Here is a 17685-nt window from a genome sequence, read left to right on the forward strand (position 1 = left end):
GCACATTTGTATTTTTTTTTTCCCCCAAAGATGAGGTTTGTAATCAGTCTTATGATCAATTCACAAAGACTAGCTTAGCATAGCAGTAAGCCCTGTTTCCGATTTCCCAGCGGTCCTGAACGCAATCTCGTCGGCGAACGACACGCCTGCGTTGGTTACCATGGCGACTGCCACAAAACATTTGATCAAACGTGTGACAGTTTGATGGTCAGTCACGTATTTATGAAACGTTTACATCAGCGGCGATGGCGAGAGACCGTAAATCACCAAATTGAGATCAAATGTGACCTTGTACAAATAACGTTTTATTACAGAGTCGTGTTTATTGAAGGAAACGGTTACTATTATTTCTGTTAGTTAGGATGGCAACCACCGAGGGTGGGGGCACGATTCAACCAATTTTATCAAAATGTCTTCCAGAAATCATCTGCGCAAACACTTTCCCTCACGGCCATCTTGTAAAATGTAAACGTGTTCTTACTGAGCGGCTTTCATCGACGAATGAAACATTCACATGAGCCACGACGGCGATTCGCCTCTACGGGGGCCATAAATCACCAAGTTGCAATCAAAATTAACGTATTTCCAGAGTTCACCTTTTGTAAGCACTTTCCTCACCGCCATCTTGTTAAATTTCCACACGTTCATTGACAAAACTTTGACGTTGCTGTTGATGGTGCCCGCCTCTAGGGGGCCATAAAACACAAAACATCAAACGTGTACGTTTTAATTACCCAATAGAGTTCACTGAACAAAACGGTTACTGTTTTTGTTTCTGTTAGTTAAAATGGCAGCCGCATCGCGGGCCATAAATCACCAAATGTCAAACACAAACATTAGTTAAGATGGCGACTGCCCTTAAGGGGCCTTAAATCACAAAATGTATTTTCATTTTTAGTAAACGCAGTATGTCCGTCATGTGTTTACTGAGCGACGGTCATTGACGAGCGTAGCATCTACATACGTTAGTTGCGGTGGCGACCCCCCCCTCGAGGGGGCCGTAAACATCGCCATCCGGTGTTCTGGCATGCGCACTGTTTGTCATGTCAGAAGTAGCTATCAAAAATGTTTTAGTGATTAGTGAGAATGTCGTCACGGACACAAAGACGTCGATTGGAGGAGCGGCTCCTCAGGCGGTCACTTCCTGTTTCGGCCATGTTAGGACGGTTAGCTGACTTTGTGTTTACGGAAGTCGCCTTTTTTCAGATGGTGGCGTCCGCAAAGTCTCGACGTGCAAATCCTTTCTGAAAGAGACGAAGAAAGAACAAAAAAAAAAAAGATCCAAATGAGTTATCGTTTGATTATTATGTGTTAGCATTTAGCTAGCGGACTTATGCGGTTCGATGAAACACATGGTGTGTAATTGTATTTGTTTAATGTCTTATATAACAAGATAAATAGCTATCAAATAGCTAACTAAATAGCTAGCTACAATACTTCATGAAAACCTAGTAATAACGTCACGAAATAGATTGCAATGAATTAAATAGTTTTTGCTTCAAGTCAATGGACATTATGCTGCTCCGCCTGGTTCGCACGCCCTGGCCACGTGTTGCGGATAATACAGACTTACAGATATACGTAGTTCCTCAGTAAGCTGCGTCAATATTCGTCGTTCTTTGCAGAGGATAAAGCATATATGCCTGGGAGTATTGTTATCTCTGCCTACGTGTGTTGCTTCGTTGTTTGTGTTCAAATATAAGATGGCGGTGCCGATGCTAGCTTCACCAGCCTGTCTATGGCGTTTCTCATTGTGTGTTAGCATTAAGCTAGTGGAGGCGGCGATGTCGTGTTGAATACCTGCCAGGTTTAAAACTCTGACTCCACGTTGAAACCGTTCCTGATAACCGTTGCAATTTGAAATCCTGAATCTAGCTTGAAACCCAAATAAAAACCGTAACTTTTGTTTACAAATTTAAAAACCCTGACTCTACTTTGAAACCTAGCCTTAAAACCAGCCGGGTACGGCGCTCTTCTTGACCGTCTGTACTCGCACGAGCGCAATGTGCAAAACTGCTCGTGCGCGACGTTGGGACTTTCTGTTCTCGTTTTGTCCCTCGTTGCACAGCGAACGGCGGCATTCCGACAAGTCGTAGCTCACGTTTATCGAGACGGCACCGCACCGCCTCTTTCAGGGGCTACGTTCGGTGCGTGCGCGCGCGCGCAGTGCTGACTCGACACGATGACGTGATGCAAAAAAAACAAAAATACTGAGGATTCTTGGATCAGACGCTTGAGTTAAGAGGAGAACAACATCCGCCCAAAAAAACAAACAAACAAAAAAAAAACCTTTGTTTGAAAACCGTAAGCTTTGCTTAAAAGTCAAATTGGAAAGGCCAACCAGACCCGAACGGAGCGTTCGGGTCTGGTTGGCAGGAGCACATTCTTGGATCTGGAGGAGAACAATATCGGACAAAACTGTAAAAACCTCACACGCGCTGGATTTACTGTACCCTAAAACGTACGCACGCGCGCACGCACACATTCGTTGCCGGGAGGGTTTATGGCCACGGCAAACAGATGTCTGCAGCGCTCTTGTTCTCACACAAAGCTTCATTCTGGAGCATTTCTACTAAATCACGGTTACTGCCCAAAAAGACAGGCACCCCCCACCCCCCCACCCCCTCAAAACTTGACTTTGCCGTCCTCAGCCCAGTTTGCTTGAAACCCTACTGCAGGCTTGAAAGGAGACTTTCAAACCCTAACCCTTTGTGAGTGTTGCGGCGCGTTGTGTTGTCTCACCAGTTTGTAGTCTTTGTGCAGCTTGCTGTACTGGAACATGTTGCAGAGGACCGTGGACGCCGCTCTGGAAGCTTTAAGACCTCCGGAGCTACCGCACGCGCACACACACACACACACACACACACACACACAAACACACGCGCGCGCGGTGACAAAGCGTGGGAAGCAGTGAGAATAACGAGGAGGAAATTCCAAAGTCGCATGAGCGAGAAGCCCAGCAATAAACATTCATTAGCAACAATTACAGTGCAGAGTGACCCCGCTATGCACACGACGCGCATAGAAGAGAAGAAAACAAAAAGGTTTGGACACACAAATATCTGAATTCACGTTACACGATCTTGAAAGCAGCAGTCGTTTGAAGGTTTGGCATTATTATAATGTTTCCCTTCGCCCGTCTATGGCATTTCAACCATAATGTGAAATTTCGAGTCAAAACTTTTAAAATAGGAATCTTCGCCTAAAAGGCAACTTGTTTTTCAGACAATTTGTACTTGTTTTGACCTGAAATACAGAAAGTCGAAAACCATTGTCAGTGTCCTCCGCCGCCCACCTGTTGTCGTGGGCCGTCTTGATGCCCACCAGCTTGGGCAGGCCGTTGAAGTAGGAGATGTCGCGGGCCGCCAGGGAGCTGCAGGTGACCAGGTGATTGAGGGCGCCGCAGATGTTGACCACCGCCTCGCCGGACGGCGTCTTCTGAAGGCCGTCGGCGGGCAGCTTGGACACCAGGACGTTCACCGCGTTCTTGGCTACGCGGGCAAACGAGAGAACGTCGGTTGTTCAGTTTTCACCGAGCCGGACAGTTCGGTTTCGGTCTGCCTGCCGCGAGCCTCTAAAGTAACAAAAGTGTTGCCTTTCAAACTATTAAAAGACTGGGAGTAGGTCAAAAGCGAACGGGTCAAATGCTAACATGCTAACAGCGGGTATGCTGCCCTCCTGTTGCATTCCAGACGTTGCTTCTTGATAGCTTTCCGCAGGTCCGCACGTCCACCCAATTTGGCGTTGAAGTGCGCAACTCTTTTTGGTCAAATTTGGTCAAACTTTCTGGAAGTCTCCAAATACATATCAGGAAGCACACACTTGCAAAAACTGGCGATTATTTAATTTGGAAGGAATCAATTGAACAGGATCCCAAGAAGGCTACAGCTATATCTATAGAGCGCTAACGTCAAGCGAGTGACTGACCAATGAGGTCCTTGTTGGGCGCATGTCTGGCCAGGTTCCTCAGCAGGGCGGTTAGCGCCCGCAGCTCGGCCTCGTTGTCGGTGTCCAGCAGGTCCAGTAGGGTGGGCAACATCCTCTCCTGCTCCAGGACCACCGCGCTCAGCACCGACGACCACTGAAAGGCACGGGACGCGCCTCGTTAACAGCTAGCCGTCGCTAACGGACTTTTCGGAATGTTTGGAAACAACAGGCGCGGGTGGATACGTCCGGGTGGCAGAATGCGACCTGGACTGAAACCATGATGTTGTTTTTCCCCCATTTCTTGAAAACAAATCGAAATGGACTTATCGACGCCTGTCACCAAACGGTCACCGAGAAGCTTCGTCGCCTACCCTGGCGTCTCCGGCGGTGAGGTTCTGCAGCGCCCCGACGGCCGCCTCCCTGCCGGCCGAGGTGCCGTCGCCGTTGCGGAGGACCTGCTTGTACAGCGCCACCGCCCGGGGGTGCCACAGCCACTCGGCGCCGCGGGGCGCTCGCGACACCTCGGCCAGGATGGCCAGACTCTGGTTGCGCTGATGCTGCGCACACAAAAACATCGACAGAGCAATCTAAGCGTTATGCTACTCAGAACTGCTACTAATTGTCTGCCTTATAGTTCAGAGGTTCTGGGTTTGACTCTCGTGTGGGTTTTTCAGCTATGCCAAATTGCTCCCGTATTCCAAACCCGTACGTTAGCTTCGGCGAAGACTCTAAATTGTCCTTAAGCGCTCGAGAAAATGGAAGGATGGGTGCATGGTGACAAGAAGCAGACTCTTGCTGCTCACTCATGCAGTACGTATGGAACTTTGGCTGCGGCGAGCTATAGACGAGAGTAACGCGACCTCTCCCGGCTTCTCTTGTTCTACTGGAACCCGACGCTCCCCGCGGACCTGAGCCCACTTCTCCGGTTTCTGAGGTGGAGCAGAGTTGATGACATACTGCACGCGTCCACGTCGTCGAGGCGGGAGGGAAGATCTTGTACTTTCGACCAAAGAATGAGCGCGCTAACATTTTTATAGCTACGCTAGCTACGCATTAGACAATCGGTCCGTTTTGAACCCGGCTCCCGACGCGGATGAATATGCTTTAATGATACGATTCAACTCGTTCGGTGAAATTTGAGTGCATTGGAAATAAGAGATGGACGGAGCGGAAGAGGCGGGCCGGGCCGGGATCAGTCCCGAAACCCGCAAGTGTGCGGCATCGCCCCATTACAAAGAAGTCACGCGACCAATGTAGCGGCCGTGGCTAAGTAACGTCGGCTTGTTTCCGGTGCACGTGCTAGCTAAGTATTGCCTGCGCCGCTATTTCGCTGAAGCGGGACAGCGCACTTCCATCACGCTTGCCGTAACGAATGGGCGTGTTTGAGAACCGAGAGCGGCTTTAGTCAGATTCTGGGGCGGGGGGGGGGGGCGGGATTAGTGAAGTGACGCTACATTCAAATCTTGCTAACGGTTTTCAAATTGCAAACTCGTGTCTCAGGTCTCGGGTGCAAGGACTCGCCTCTGCGTTCTTCTTGCTGTACATGGGGAAGCAGCCCATGGCCTCAGTGTCTCTGGGGGCGGAGCCTCTGCTGGGACCCTCCAGGCGAACTCGCACCGAGTGGGGCAGCTCAGAGTACAGCTGGTAGGACAGATTCCTCAGCACGCACACGGAGTTCTCCAAACCCTGAAGACGACGACGAGGAATAAAAGGAAGCAGAAGTGGTAGATGGACAGTAGATGTTTTTCTTCTCCGCTACCTTGTCATCAGCGCTGACGTCCTGCTGGATGTAAGACACCAGCGAGTCCACCAGACCTGGCGTGTCCCGCATCTTATCTCTCGTCCTCTGGTTTACTGAGCTCAAGTTTCTGCACAGCAACACAGGACGTGTTCGCGAGAATCACGGCAAGCACCACGGTGTTTACCTTACGTGTGAATGTGAACGGCCAGACAGACATGTGCACGCTGCGCGTGTATGGTGCGTACCTGAGGCATCCGGTGGTGTTGTGGAAGACGTCCTTCTCGGAGGGGCTGAGGGGGACGCTGGCACAAAGAGGCATCAAAACTTTACTGCTGAGCTCTGACAAAGCTTCCCTGCACAGCTTCTCCTTCAGGTTGTCTCTGGACGACAGATTCCACAGCACGCCTGCGGACGTTACGTTACGTTAGCATCGCATTAGCATCAGCATCAGGCGCTACTGTCAACCGCCGCGCTGATTCGACGTTCAGTGCTGTATGACGGGTTTTTAAGCAAGTACATGTCATCGAACTCCTGAATACAGTTGTTTGGGTCCATTATTGTGTACGTTCTACATGCATGGTGTTGATACTTTATGATCCTCTCCATTTGAAGTGCTTTGCCACCATCTTGCGGCACCTGTGCGCAATCAGGGGGAGCCAATTGTTAGCGCATCTTTGCGATTCATAGCAGGGGCTTTCGTTTTCAGTATAGTTCACTAAAAATCACGTTTGACTCATCATTTCAGCCCTCGAGTCAACTACATAGTTCGCGATACAAGATAAAAATCCCTACATAGTGATTAGGGAATATTTGTTGATCGTTTCAGCCCTAAACTCAACCCGCTGTTGTACATCACCATTAAAAGGTCCAAAAACACACCAAAACCAGTTACATAACATCAAATGTGACTTTTTTTCGTGACAATACTTTCCGCAAAAGAATCCGCGATTCTCCACAACATCCACTCCGACACCACCAACCTGTGATGTTCTTCCGGAGCTCCTCGTCCGGTTCTCCCAGGACGGCGACGAGGCGCGCCACCCCGCCGGCGTCGATGAGCGCCACCTTGTTGTCGGCGTTCTCGTAGATGAGGTTGCGTGTGGCGCCCGTGGCGAAGCGCTGCACCTCCAGGTTGTCGCTGGAGAAAAGCTGAACCAGAACCGGGATGCCTTGGAGAACGCGGACCTGGCGGGGTCACAACAAACTCGGATCAACAATTTAAGAACAAAAAGAAGGAGCTAAAGGAGTACCTGGTTTTTGGAATCGTTGCTATGGTAACACTGGTGTTGAATGTAGGCGGCGCCCAGAATCTGTAAAGCGGCGTCCGGTTCGGACAAGTATCTGACGGCGGTGTGCATGTCCAGTCCTTCCATCCTACAAACACACGGGTTAAGAGGGGACACATGATGTAAATGTGACTTTAAAGATGGGAAAGTCGTTAAGAGAAAAAAAAAAAGTTACGAGACGTCATCATATAATTAAGAAAAAAATAGTGAAAGTACAACGCCAATTCCAATGAAGTTGGGACGTGGTGTTAAACTTGTTAACTAATTTGATAATCATGTTCAACCTATATTTAATTGAATACACTACAAAGAGAAGATATAAAATGTTCAAACTGATCAATTTATAATAATTTGATGGCTTAAATTAATACATTAATATCAAATCTTTTGGGGGCTTGAGAAGTTTAAAAAAAAAAAAAAAAAAAAAAAATCAGCCTAGCGACGCCAATGGACCTCACCCTCCCAGTCGGTCGTTGCTGTGAATGGACGCTCCGTCCAAGACGTCCAATCCTTTCCCGACGCTGCGGACGGTGCACACGGATGCGGCGCGCTGAACGGACGCCACCCTCTGCATGGAGGCGGCGTGCTGCACGGAGCTCCGGTAGCCCAAAGTGTGGCTCGGCCGGTGGACGTGCCACTGCGGCGCCTGGTGAGCCCCCCAGCCGTCGCCCCTCGTCCCCCAGCCGTCCTGGCCGTAGGCGGCGCCGTGCTGCTGTCGGTTGGCGATGCGGCTGATGGTGCGGTGCGAGGGGCCTTTGTAGGTGAAGTGGACGGGCATCTCCTCCTCGGGCCAGTAGCCGCACCGCGGTCCCTGGGGGGCCAGGGTGCCGCTGAGGGTGCGCCTCAGGGTGCCGGACGGGTGCGGCGGCACGGTGTTGTCTGGAGGCGGCGCCCCGTAATCGGGCACCTCGGCCTGGCACAGCGACTTGGTGCGGCGGCTGCGGCCGCCGTGAGTCTGAAAGCTGCTCTGCGCCACACTGGCCCGCGCCTTGGAGGAGGTCTCCACCGCCGAGCGAGACGAGAAGCCGCCGGAAGGCATCGTGGGTACCTGGACAAATGCAGTCTCTCGTTATGTGTGGATGCGACCGGACAAAGAATGCAGCTTCAGCGTCAAAGCTACGGTGGCGCATCGTCATTTTCGTAAATCAATTGTTATATATTGCTAATCCCCCCCCCACGTACTATGTCGGGGGCGGATGAAGTCCGCGGACGTATTCACATTTACATTTGCATGTTCACGGGTCCCCTTGATCAAATTCAGAACGGACTGGTAAAAACGGCTGGCGGCTTCAAAATGCCCGCAGACCTTCCGCCTCCGACGATCGCTCGTTTCCGTCAACGCGAACAGACGGGCAGACGGTAACGTCGCATGTGTGAACGGACACGAACAACAACAAGTATGAAGCTGAGTTTCCGTTTTTAGGGCCAAACAAAAACCCTTTGGCCCCATTTTGACTTGGAAAAAGAAAGGCGTGGTGCTTTCCATGGTTCCGAATTGTCCCGCAAGGTGCTTTTCCACCTGGGCCGCGTTCCTTCTCGACAGGAAGCCGACTTGTGGCCTTCGCATTGTTGCGCCGGCCAATGAAACGCAAAATGTTTGCGTTTCCCGCTCCCCTCCCCGCTTTCATTGTTCTCGCTTTAATCGCGCTTCCGCCTTCCGAGGCTCCAAACAGCAAACGGCAGCCGGGAAAGCACCAGAAAGAATCACGTGGGCGTACAGTGGATCCATGATCGCTTTGGCGAGGAGTCGAGCGCTTTGCTTTCCTCTCAAACGCGCAAGGGTGTGTTCAGCCTGTGAGCTGCTCCGTCAACTATTTGGGGTGTTATTGTTATGTCAGAATGACATCATGTCATAATAGTACTATGACATCATGCACACGAGCGAGTACTCACCGCCATGATGCGGCTCGGCGCGTGGATCATCGATCTGGAGCTGAAGCCTCTCGCGGCGGGGAGGCTGTACTCGCATCCTGGACACACGCAAATACACGCACACATGCGCTACATTTCAGCCAGATTGACCACTTTTTTTAATTCAAGACGCCTCCTGTAAAAAGCAAAATGGCAGACTTGCGGTTGTCTTTTCGGGTACGACTTCTTCAGACGTTTCTGTGGGTGGACGCGTGACAAACACGTCTACCGAAGTTCATGTTGATGAGCTGAATTGCCCCCCAAAACTCGTGACCTTGAAAAGGCCAAAATGAGCTTCCAAACGACTCCAATGGGAGCCTTCCCGTGTGCGTATCTTTCCACGTATGCTTTCTGGAGACTTTTAAATGGCTGCTTCAAACCAAAACGCCCACTTAAGACTTTTTTTGTGGGTCTCCTCACGACAGGACTTCCAAACGTTGCAGACTCCCGTCTGAGGTCTTGTGAGTGGGCTTGACAGAAAGGAAGGTGCGCAGCATTCCAGCAGGACGGGAGGAAGGCGGAGGTGGCGGGAGGGTCAGCAGGGGGGCGCGAGGGAGGGTCTCCGGGCCGCACGCCAAAGCCAAAGCCTCGCTGGGTCACATGTCAACGCAGGAATGCTCCAACTACAATGAAAGCGGCGACTGACTCGACAACGCGACGGAATCGATACGAGACATCTGTCAATCGTTCCGAGACGCACCGACTTCAAAAGCGGGGCCGGAGACCACCATGGCGGGCCCCGCCACCGCCCCCGCCGGACCGCAGTTCAGTTTTGATTTTTGTGCCACACTTATTCAGGTGTCTTGAAAGTGGGAAGCCAACAGGAATTGACTGCACTTTCGCCCGCCTCTGGCATCACGATTTGGCTCATTTACATAACTCCGCCCACACAATGACACAGTCAGCGAGGATGGACGAAGCTCCAGAGCGAAAGAAAGTTTGACCCATAAAATTGGGATACCAACAGAAAGCGAAACATCGTGGAAGACTTTCTGAGCATCTGTGGGAATTTTTCCTCTGTTGGTGCCGTTAAAAGTCACCGGCATGTTTGTTCTTCCGCACAGAGCTTTCCTTGTGCAAAGGGAACAAAAAAAAGTGTTCTCACACACTCGGAAGCATACAATTGGCCAACATGAGAAGATGAACAATAAAGATTGCTTTCTGATTGATTGATTGATTGCGAGGTTTGTTCCAATACATGCATATGTTGCGCTTCTAAAATCCCACTGGATTCTGGAAGTTAGAAGCGCTCCCGAGATCTGATAAGAAGCAACGGGCCGCTTTCCGGCAGGTCAACAAAAGTAAACACGGCGCCAGACGCGGCTTGAGTGAAGAATGTTAATGGGCCAGGCGACCTCTGACCTCCAGGGAACGCTGACACGCTTCCTGTTCAGCTTCAACGGGCTGGAAGGATTGAAGTGATTTACCACGGCCGTGAGGGGGTGGAAGGAAGGAAGGAGGGGACCCGCAATGCTGATAGCCCGCAAGGAATTCACTTGGAATCTTCACGTTGTAATTAGGCGCATCTTCTGCTCTTGTTGATTTATGACACTTGAGAGCCGCTCCACACTCCAGCCACTAACCGCTAATGATCTTTTTTTTGTGTGTGTGTGCGTGTCTATCTTCAGCACGTCCTCCCACACTCGGCAGCGCATTGTCGCCTTTATCAAAACTCTCATTGTTCTTCTTCCTTAAAAAAAAAATCTTTTGGAAGACGCGCACGTTGAAGTAACACACTCACCTGAATGTGAATGCTTGTTTTCCAGGGTTAGGCCCTGCCTCTCACCCAAAACGCATGGATAAATGTTGATTGTGTGCGCTGGAGCCAATCCCAGATGACGTTGGGCGAGAGGCGGGGTACGCCCTGAACTGGGCGCCGGACAATCGCAGGGCACAAATATAAGCTAGCATACGTTATGCACGATTCATTCAACACATCGTGGCAGATGATGACTAGAAGCTAGGCTAACTAGCTGGCTTAGTAGAAGCAGCCAAATACAAAGCAAAAAGACTTCAATCTTTCACGCTAGTGAGCTGTTCCAAATTGTAGATTTAGAGGGTATCTTTTGGGTCAGGCAAACAATTTGAAGCTGGATGACCGGGGAGGAATTTTCCCGTTTGTTTTTTTGGCAAACAGCGGTCGGATCAACACGATGAGCTCGCACCCTTGAATGGGTCAACATTTCGGACGGAGGGGCGTCGAGGGCGAAACCTTTGACGTTCATGTGACTTCTCAGCCGACGGGCAGGCTGAGGACAACGTTCCCAAATAGCGCGACTGATAAGTGAGCGAGTGGCAACGGGAGCCGACCGCCTCGCTTCGCCGCCGCCACATTTTGAGCCACGGGCGCATCAAAAGCGACACTGCTAAACAGCATTGACTTTAGGCTTAACAACAGTCCGAAACACTTTCCCTTCTGTAACCAAATAAAGATTTCAAATCACTTCAGCATGTTAGTTTTTCCCTTGAACAACTTGTCCAAATTGTCCTTTTGTAAAGTGTTTAAAGACGATTTCAAAAGAGACCTCGAACGCAGGGGTTGCAAAAGTGTATTTGATCAGTGGCCGTTCACATTCCCTTCGGCATTTGCTTAATATTAATCTCGCAAATTCCCGCAACAGATCTTTGACTTCACTCGTTTTTACAGGAATGTGAACAAACTTAATGCATTGAACAAGCTTCATATTTGACAGTATATTTCAAAGTCAATATGTAACAGCTAGTGAGCCGCGAATAAACATAACAAACAAACGTGTAGCGCGATAACAAGCAGACGTGCTAACGAGCAGTCATGTTTCCGTGCTAACAATCTCCTGCGCTCTCATCGCAGGCAAATGAGACGAGAGGATGTCTGCGTGCGGTCCTTTTCCCAGCAGTGGAAACCATGACAACGCTCCTGACCTTCTGTCACGGAAGACCACTGTCACCCTTCCCCCCCCACCCCCCTTTAGAAAAAAAAATTAAATCTGTCGCATAAAAAGTCACCACAAAAAAAAAAAAACAGGAAATGGGGCCAATGCAGCCTCGCAAAGTGAGCACATTTAGTCCATAATTCCGGATTTTTAGACAACACTGTACAGTCATCAATGTCGCGGTTCACTTTTATGTTGTTCACATTGAAGTCTTTTTCATATGTTGTGAATTACAAAACCGAAATGGCAGACGGACTAGCTTTTCATTAATTGTTTTTTTTAATTTTAGATTTCTGGCAAGTACTGGCTGCTTAGTACATGTGGGAAAAAAAAACAAAATCTATCTTCTTGATATAGCGAGGGTTTATTCCTTATCAGCGCGCCAGTGTTGTTGATTTAAGCTCAGTCCTTGGACATGAACACCTTATCTACTGCAAAAACAAAAAAAATAACTCACATAACACACAAAGCACAACACGACGACACTTCAACACGCAATCAGTGCAGAGGAGAAGCAAAATAGCAAACAACGTTCAGTTCATACCTTTGAAAACTGAGCATTAAAAGCAATTTTTCACAAGTGCGAGTACAAGGCCATTTAAAATATTCGGTTTATCCAAAGGCGTATTTGATCACGTTGCAAAATATAAGTTAGCATCTTATGTAGCATAAGCTAAAGGCTACGCTTTCTTCCTGTAGGAATTTGTTTTCTGTATGACTAATTCGCTTGATTTAAAAAAAAAATATATGTATATATTTTTTAATGTTTTGAATCAATTAAAATTGAACTCAAACTGTTTTGAATCGCCACACAACAACGTCAATTGATGAATTGAGCGCAAGTAGAGATAATGCAGCGTCGCTGAGCTCAACACAAAGTCAATTATCTGATTGATATATTGATTGTTGGTCCTTTTTCTAAGTTAAATTCCATCCATAAGAACTCAATTTGTTTTTACTCCTCGATGGAATCGTGTCCATTTGTCGATTTAGCACGACGAGAGCTAGCATAGTTTAGCTTAGCTCAACAAGTGTGTAATGTAGACTCTGAGAGTGTGAAATGACTTGTTGTTTTTAGAATATTAAAAACAAAACAGAAAAAAAAAAGTCACTTAAATGTAATGAACAACGCTAAAGGGACGTTTATGCAAACAAAAAAAAGATCCCCATTTGGCACGTTTTAAAGCTTACGTAACGCAACAAGTGCAACAGACGTAACTTTGAGGTTGTTTTTGTTCTTTTTCTTCTCCAAATGGCGAAATTGAAAGGTGAAATGAGTCAGCGCCCACCTGCCGGTCCGAGCAGCGCGTCGTCGTCAGTCAGCCTCCCCAGCGACGGCGACTTCTTCTCGGCCAAGCGGAGGCGAACCTGCTCCTGGACCCTGCGCGCCTTGGCCCCGGCGTCCGAACACCGGGCGTCCGAGGGCACCACGTAGGCGGTGCGGGACGAGTTGGGCTGCAGGGCGGACAGGAAGCAGCCGTCGACCGCCGCCGCGCTCATCTTGCCACGGCCACCGAGCGTCGACGAGAACCCGGGGGGAGAGCGACGACAGCCGGGCGAGAGGTTGAAGACGAACCGCCGCCGGCAGCGCTCACTCTCGGACTGACTTGGGAGGAGACGCCGCTGTCCTGCCCGAGAAGAGGAGGCGGGAGGGGCGGGGCCCGGGGCCAGGGGGGGTGGGGCCCCGGGGGCGGAGCCCGTCGTCGACCTGCTGATTTACGGACTGCAGTTCAGACCACCAACCCAACAGCACAAGTTCACTGTCCTTTTATATAGTGGATCGTACTTTTGGGTAGTGTAGTGTACTTTTATGTACAACCCCAATTGCAATGAAGTTGGGATGCTGCAACACGTTCCCAAAAAAGCTGGGACAGGTGGCAAAAAAAGACGGAGAAAGTTGAGGAATGCTCAACAAACATCTGCTTGGAACATCCCACAGGTGAACAGGCTAACTGGGAACAGGTGGGTGCCATGATTGCTTCCCTGAATTGCTCAGTCATTCACAAGCAAAGATGGGGCGAGGTTCACCTCTTTGTCAACAAGTACGTGAGAAAATAGTCCAACAGTTTAAGGACATTGTTCCTCAATATACAATTGCAAGGAATTTAGGGATTTCATCATCTACGGTCCATAATATCATCAAAAGGTTCAGAGAATCTGGAGAAATCACTGCATGGAAGCGGCGAGGCCGAAAACCCACATTGAATACCCGTGACCTTCGATCCCTCAGGCGGCACTGCATCAAAAACCGACATCAATGTGTAAAGAATATCATGGGCTTAGAAACACTTCAGAAAACCAATGTCAGTAAATACAGTTCGGCGCTACATCCGGAAGTGCAACTTGAAACTCTACTATGCAAAGCAAAAGCCATTTATCAACAACACCCAGAAACGCCGCCGGCTTCTCTGGGAAAAATGGAAAAGTGTTCTGTGGTCCGACGAGTCCACATTTCAAATTGTTTTTGGAAATTGTGGACGTCGTGTCCTCCGGGCCAAAGAGGAAAAGAACCTTCCGGACTGTTATGGACGCAAAGTTCAAAAGCCAGCATCTGTGATGGGATGGGGCTGTGTTAGTGCTAATGGCATGGGTAACTTACACATCTGTGAAGGCACCATTAATGCTGAAAGGTACATTCAGGTTTTGGAGAAACATAACGCTGCCATCCAAGCAACATCTTTTTCATGGAAGCCCCTGCTTATTTCAGCAAGACAATGCCAAACCACATTCTGCACGTGTTACAACAGCATGGCTTCGTAGTAAAAGAGTGCGGGGACTAGACTGGCCTGCCTTCAGTCCAGACCCTGGACTGTTGAACGGCTGAAGCTGTACATCGAGCAAGAATGGGAAAGAATTCCACCTACAAAGCTTCAACAATTCCTGTCCTCAGTTCCCAAACATGTATTGAATGTTGTTCAAAGAAAAGGTGATGTAACACAGTGGTAAACATGACCCTGTCCCAGCTTTTCTGGAACGTGTTGCAGCCATAAAATTCTAAATTGTGATTATTTGCTAAAAACAATCAAGTTAATCAGTTTGAACATTAAACAACTTGTCTTTGTAGTGGATTCAATTAAATATACGTCACACATGATTTGCAAGTCATTGTATTCTGTTTTTATGTTAAACACAACGTCCCAACTTCATTGGAATTGGTTGCAATTTAGTGTCGTACTCTACTGTAGTGTACCGTTGTTTACTTTTGTGGAGCGTACTCTTGTGTACTGTAATGTTGTGTGTACTTTGGAGTAGTGTACAACTGTGTAGTTTTGTGTAGTGTACTCCCTCTATAGCTTCACATTCTGCCTGTTCGTTGTAACCGTAAAAAGGTCACAACCCACATTGAATACCCGTGACCCTCGGCGTGTGTGTTGCTCGGAATCTCACACACACACACACGCACACATGCAGTCATGGCTCCGCCTCCTCGTCTGCTTCCCCGAATCATCCCTCATGGCGGGATGCCGACCGGCCGACGGGATTATTTGGACATTCCGGAGCATTCTGCAGATTTTGAGGCAGACGCGAGCACACCGAGAAGACAAAAAAGTGAAACGCGAATCAAACCTTCAGTTACCTTGAGCTTAATGTTAACACATTATGGGAAACGCCATTGACAGGCTAACGAATAGCATCCGTGTGGCGGTGTTATAACCCTTTAAGTAGCAAATATTTGAACACAAATGGTGAAGCAAGCAACACTCGTAGACAGACACTATCATAATACAACCAGAGGTGGGCGCAGTCCCCACAGCGCGTTACTGCCAACCTCGGCTCACAGGCACATATTCTTTATCCTCTGCGAAGAACGACTGCTATTACTGCAGTTTACTTAACGGCACTCGCGAAACGTTTTGTGGCGCGAACGAGGCGCCGATGCGGAGCGCAACTTCAAAGCATTCCTGATGTTCTTGCGATCCACGTGGACTCCCAAAGTCATCTGGATTTCATCACGCGTGTTCTCAACAACACCTACCGCGTGCACATTTTCTCATACTCGCATACGCGTCACACGCTCGTCCAATCCCAATAATTAGGATTGACGCATTCCTCCTGACGTCTTTGGCAGGGATGGCTTTTGACTTTTGATTTTTAAAATGGACACATTGGCCAACAAATTTACGTTTTTGTTTTACTATTTATAATGTAACTTTATTTCTTATTTATTTAAAAAAAAAAATATGCAAAATGTTTTCAAATAAAAATACATTTATGAACCTATTATTTAAGAAAATAAAAAAGAATTATGTGAAATTGTTTATTTTACAATCTTTTTATTATATTTAAAATCATTGAAACATTTAATACAAATAAATACAAACAACTATGTAAAATGTTTATTTATTTTATTCAAAATAAACAAACCAATTATTTAAAAGAATTCTACATGTAAAAAAATATATATTTTTATTTAAAATATGTTTACCAATTATTTAAATATAACAACTGTACATGCAAAAGTATTTTTATACGTTGTAAAATAAATGAGTTATTTAGTCAGGTTTATTTGTATAGCCCTTGATCACATTTGGCAAAGATTGACATTTAACATTAATCAGTTAAATGTGGAAAAATAATATCTGTCAAATTGTGAATTTTACAAATATATGTTTAATTTACAACAAATTAACAAATGATTTTGTACTAAAAGAAATACACATTTTGAATGTTTATGTAGACGTTATTTGGCAAATATTTTTGATTGCACTGTATACAAAAAAATGGATGAACCCATTATTTAATGAGATAATGAAAATTAAATAGAATTGGAGAATTAAAATAAGAAATTTTTACAAACCAATTTTATGAAAAAACGAGTATGTTCTTAAGATACCCGGATTTAATACAAATTTTGGTGCCGCCCAAATGACGTCACATTTGAAGTTCATTTGTTAGATCAGGACGTCCTCTGGTGGCACACTTCTCCTTTTCCTTTGGGCTTGTCCCTTTAGGGGTCGCCACAGCGCGTCCTCCTTTTCCGTGTCAGCCTATCTCCTGCATCCTCCTCTCCAGCACCAACTGCCCTCATGTCTTCCCTCACGACATCCATCAACCTTCTCTTTGCTCTTCCTCTGGCTCTCTTGCCTAGCGGCTCCATCATCATCATCCTTCTACCAATATACTCACTATTTCTCCTCTGGACGTGTCCAAACATCAAACCTTGGCTGTCCCTCTGATGAGCTCATTTCTAATTTTATCCAACCTGGTCACTCCGAGAGCGAACCTCAACATCTTCATTTGCTCTGCTTCCTGTTGTCTCTTCAGTGCCACTGTCTCTAATCCGTCCATCATGGCCGGGCTCACCACTGTCTTCTAAACTTTGCCCTTCATCCTAGCAGAGACTCTTCTGTCACATAACACACCTGACACCTTCCTCCACCCGTTCCAACCTGCTTGGACCCGTTTCTTCACTTCCTGACCACACTCACCATTGCTACGGACGGTTGACCCCAAGTATTTAAAGTCCTCCACCCTTGCTATCTCTTCTCCCTCCACCCCTCTCATTCATGCACATATTTTCTGTCTTACTTCGGCTAATCTTCATTCCTCTGCTTTACAGCGCATGCCTCCATCTTTCTAACGGTTCCTCCACCCGCAGATCACAATGTCCTCTGCAAACATCATGGTCCAAGGGGATTCCAGTCTAACCTCATCTGCCAGGCTATTCATCACCACTGCAAACAGGAAGGGGCTCAGGGCTGATCCCTGATGCAGTCCCACCTCCAAATTCATCTGTCACACCTACAGCACACCTCACCGCTGTTCTGCTGCCCTCGTACATGTCCTGTATTATTCGAACATACTTCTCTGCCACTCCAGACTTCCGCATGCAGTACCACAGTCTCACCTCTTCCCAAAAAGCTGCACGACACTCGTCCTGTCTCAGCTTCCACCACATGATTCTCTT

At 47.9% G+C, this 17685-nt stretch overlaps 1 protein-coding gene across 2 annotated transcripts; it reads right to left on the bottom strand.

The window, feature by feature from the left end:
- Positions 1-713: 713 nt before the first annotated feature.
- LOC133468750 (plakophilin-3-like) lies at positions 714-13392 on the bottom strand. Of its 2 annotated transcripts, XM_061755052.1 has the most exons (13): positions 13067-13391; positions 8848-8924; positions 7413-8002; positions 6919-7042; positions 6649-6853; positions 5914-6073; positions 5687-5795; positions 5449-5613; positions 4299-4484; positions 3928-4081; positions 3296-3491; positions 2743-2830; positions 714-1244 (listed from the first exon to the last, which is right to left on the bottom strand). In XM_061755052.1, exons 1-13 carry the CDS (start codon positions 13275-13277, stop codon positions 1203-1205), a joined length of 2307 nt encoding a protein of 768 aa, XP_061611036.1. In that variant the 5' UTR covers positions 13278-13391; the 3' UTR covers positions 714-1202. The 2 variants fall into 2 exon arrangements, with proteins under 2 accessions (XP_061611036.1, XP_061611037.1); XM_061755053.1 differs by lacking the exon at positions 4299-4484 and having other exon boundaries at positions 13067-13392.
- Between the last annotated feature and the right edge of the window lie 4293 nt (positions 13393-17685).

This window comes from Phyllopteryx taeniolatus, chromosome 2, assembly GCF_024500385.1.
Source record: "Phyllopteryx taeniolatus isolate TA_2022b chromosome 2, UOR_Ptae_1.2, whole genome shotgun sequence".
Classification (NCBI taxonomy): Eukaryota; Metazoa; Chordata; class Actinopteri; order Syngnathiformes; family Syngnathidae; genus Phyllopteryx; species Phyllopteryx taeniolatus.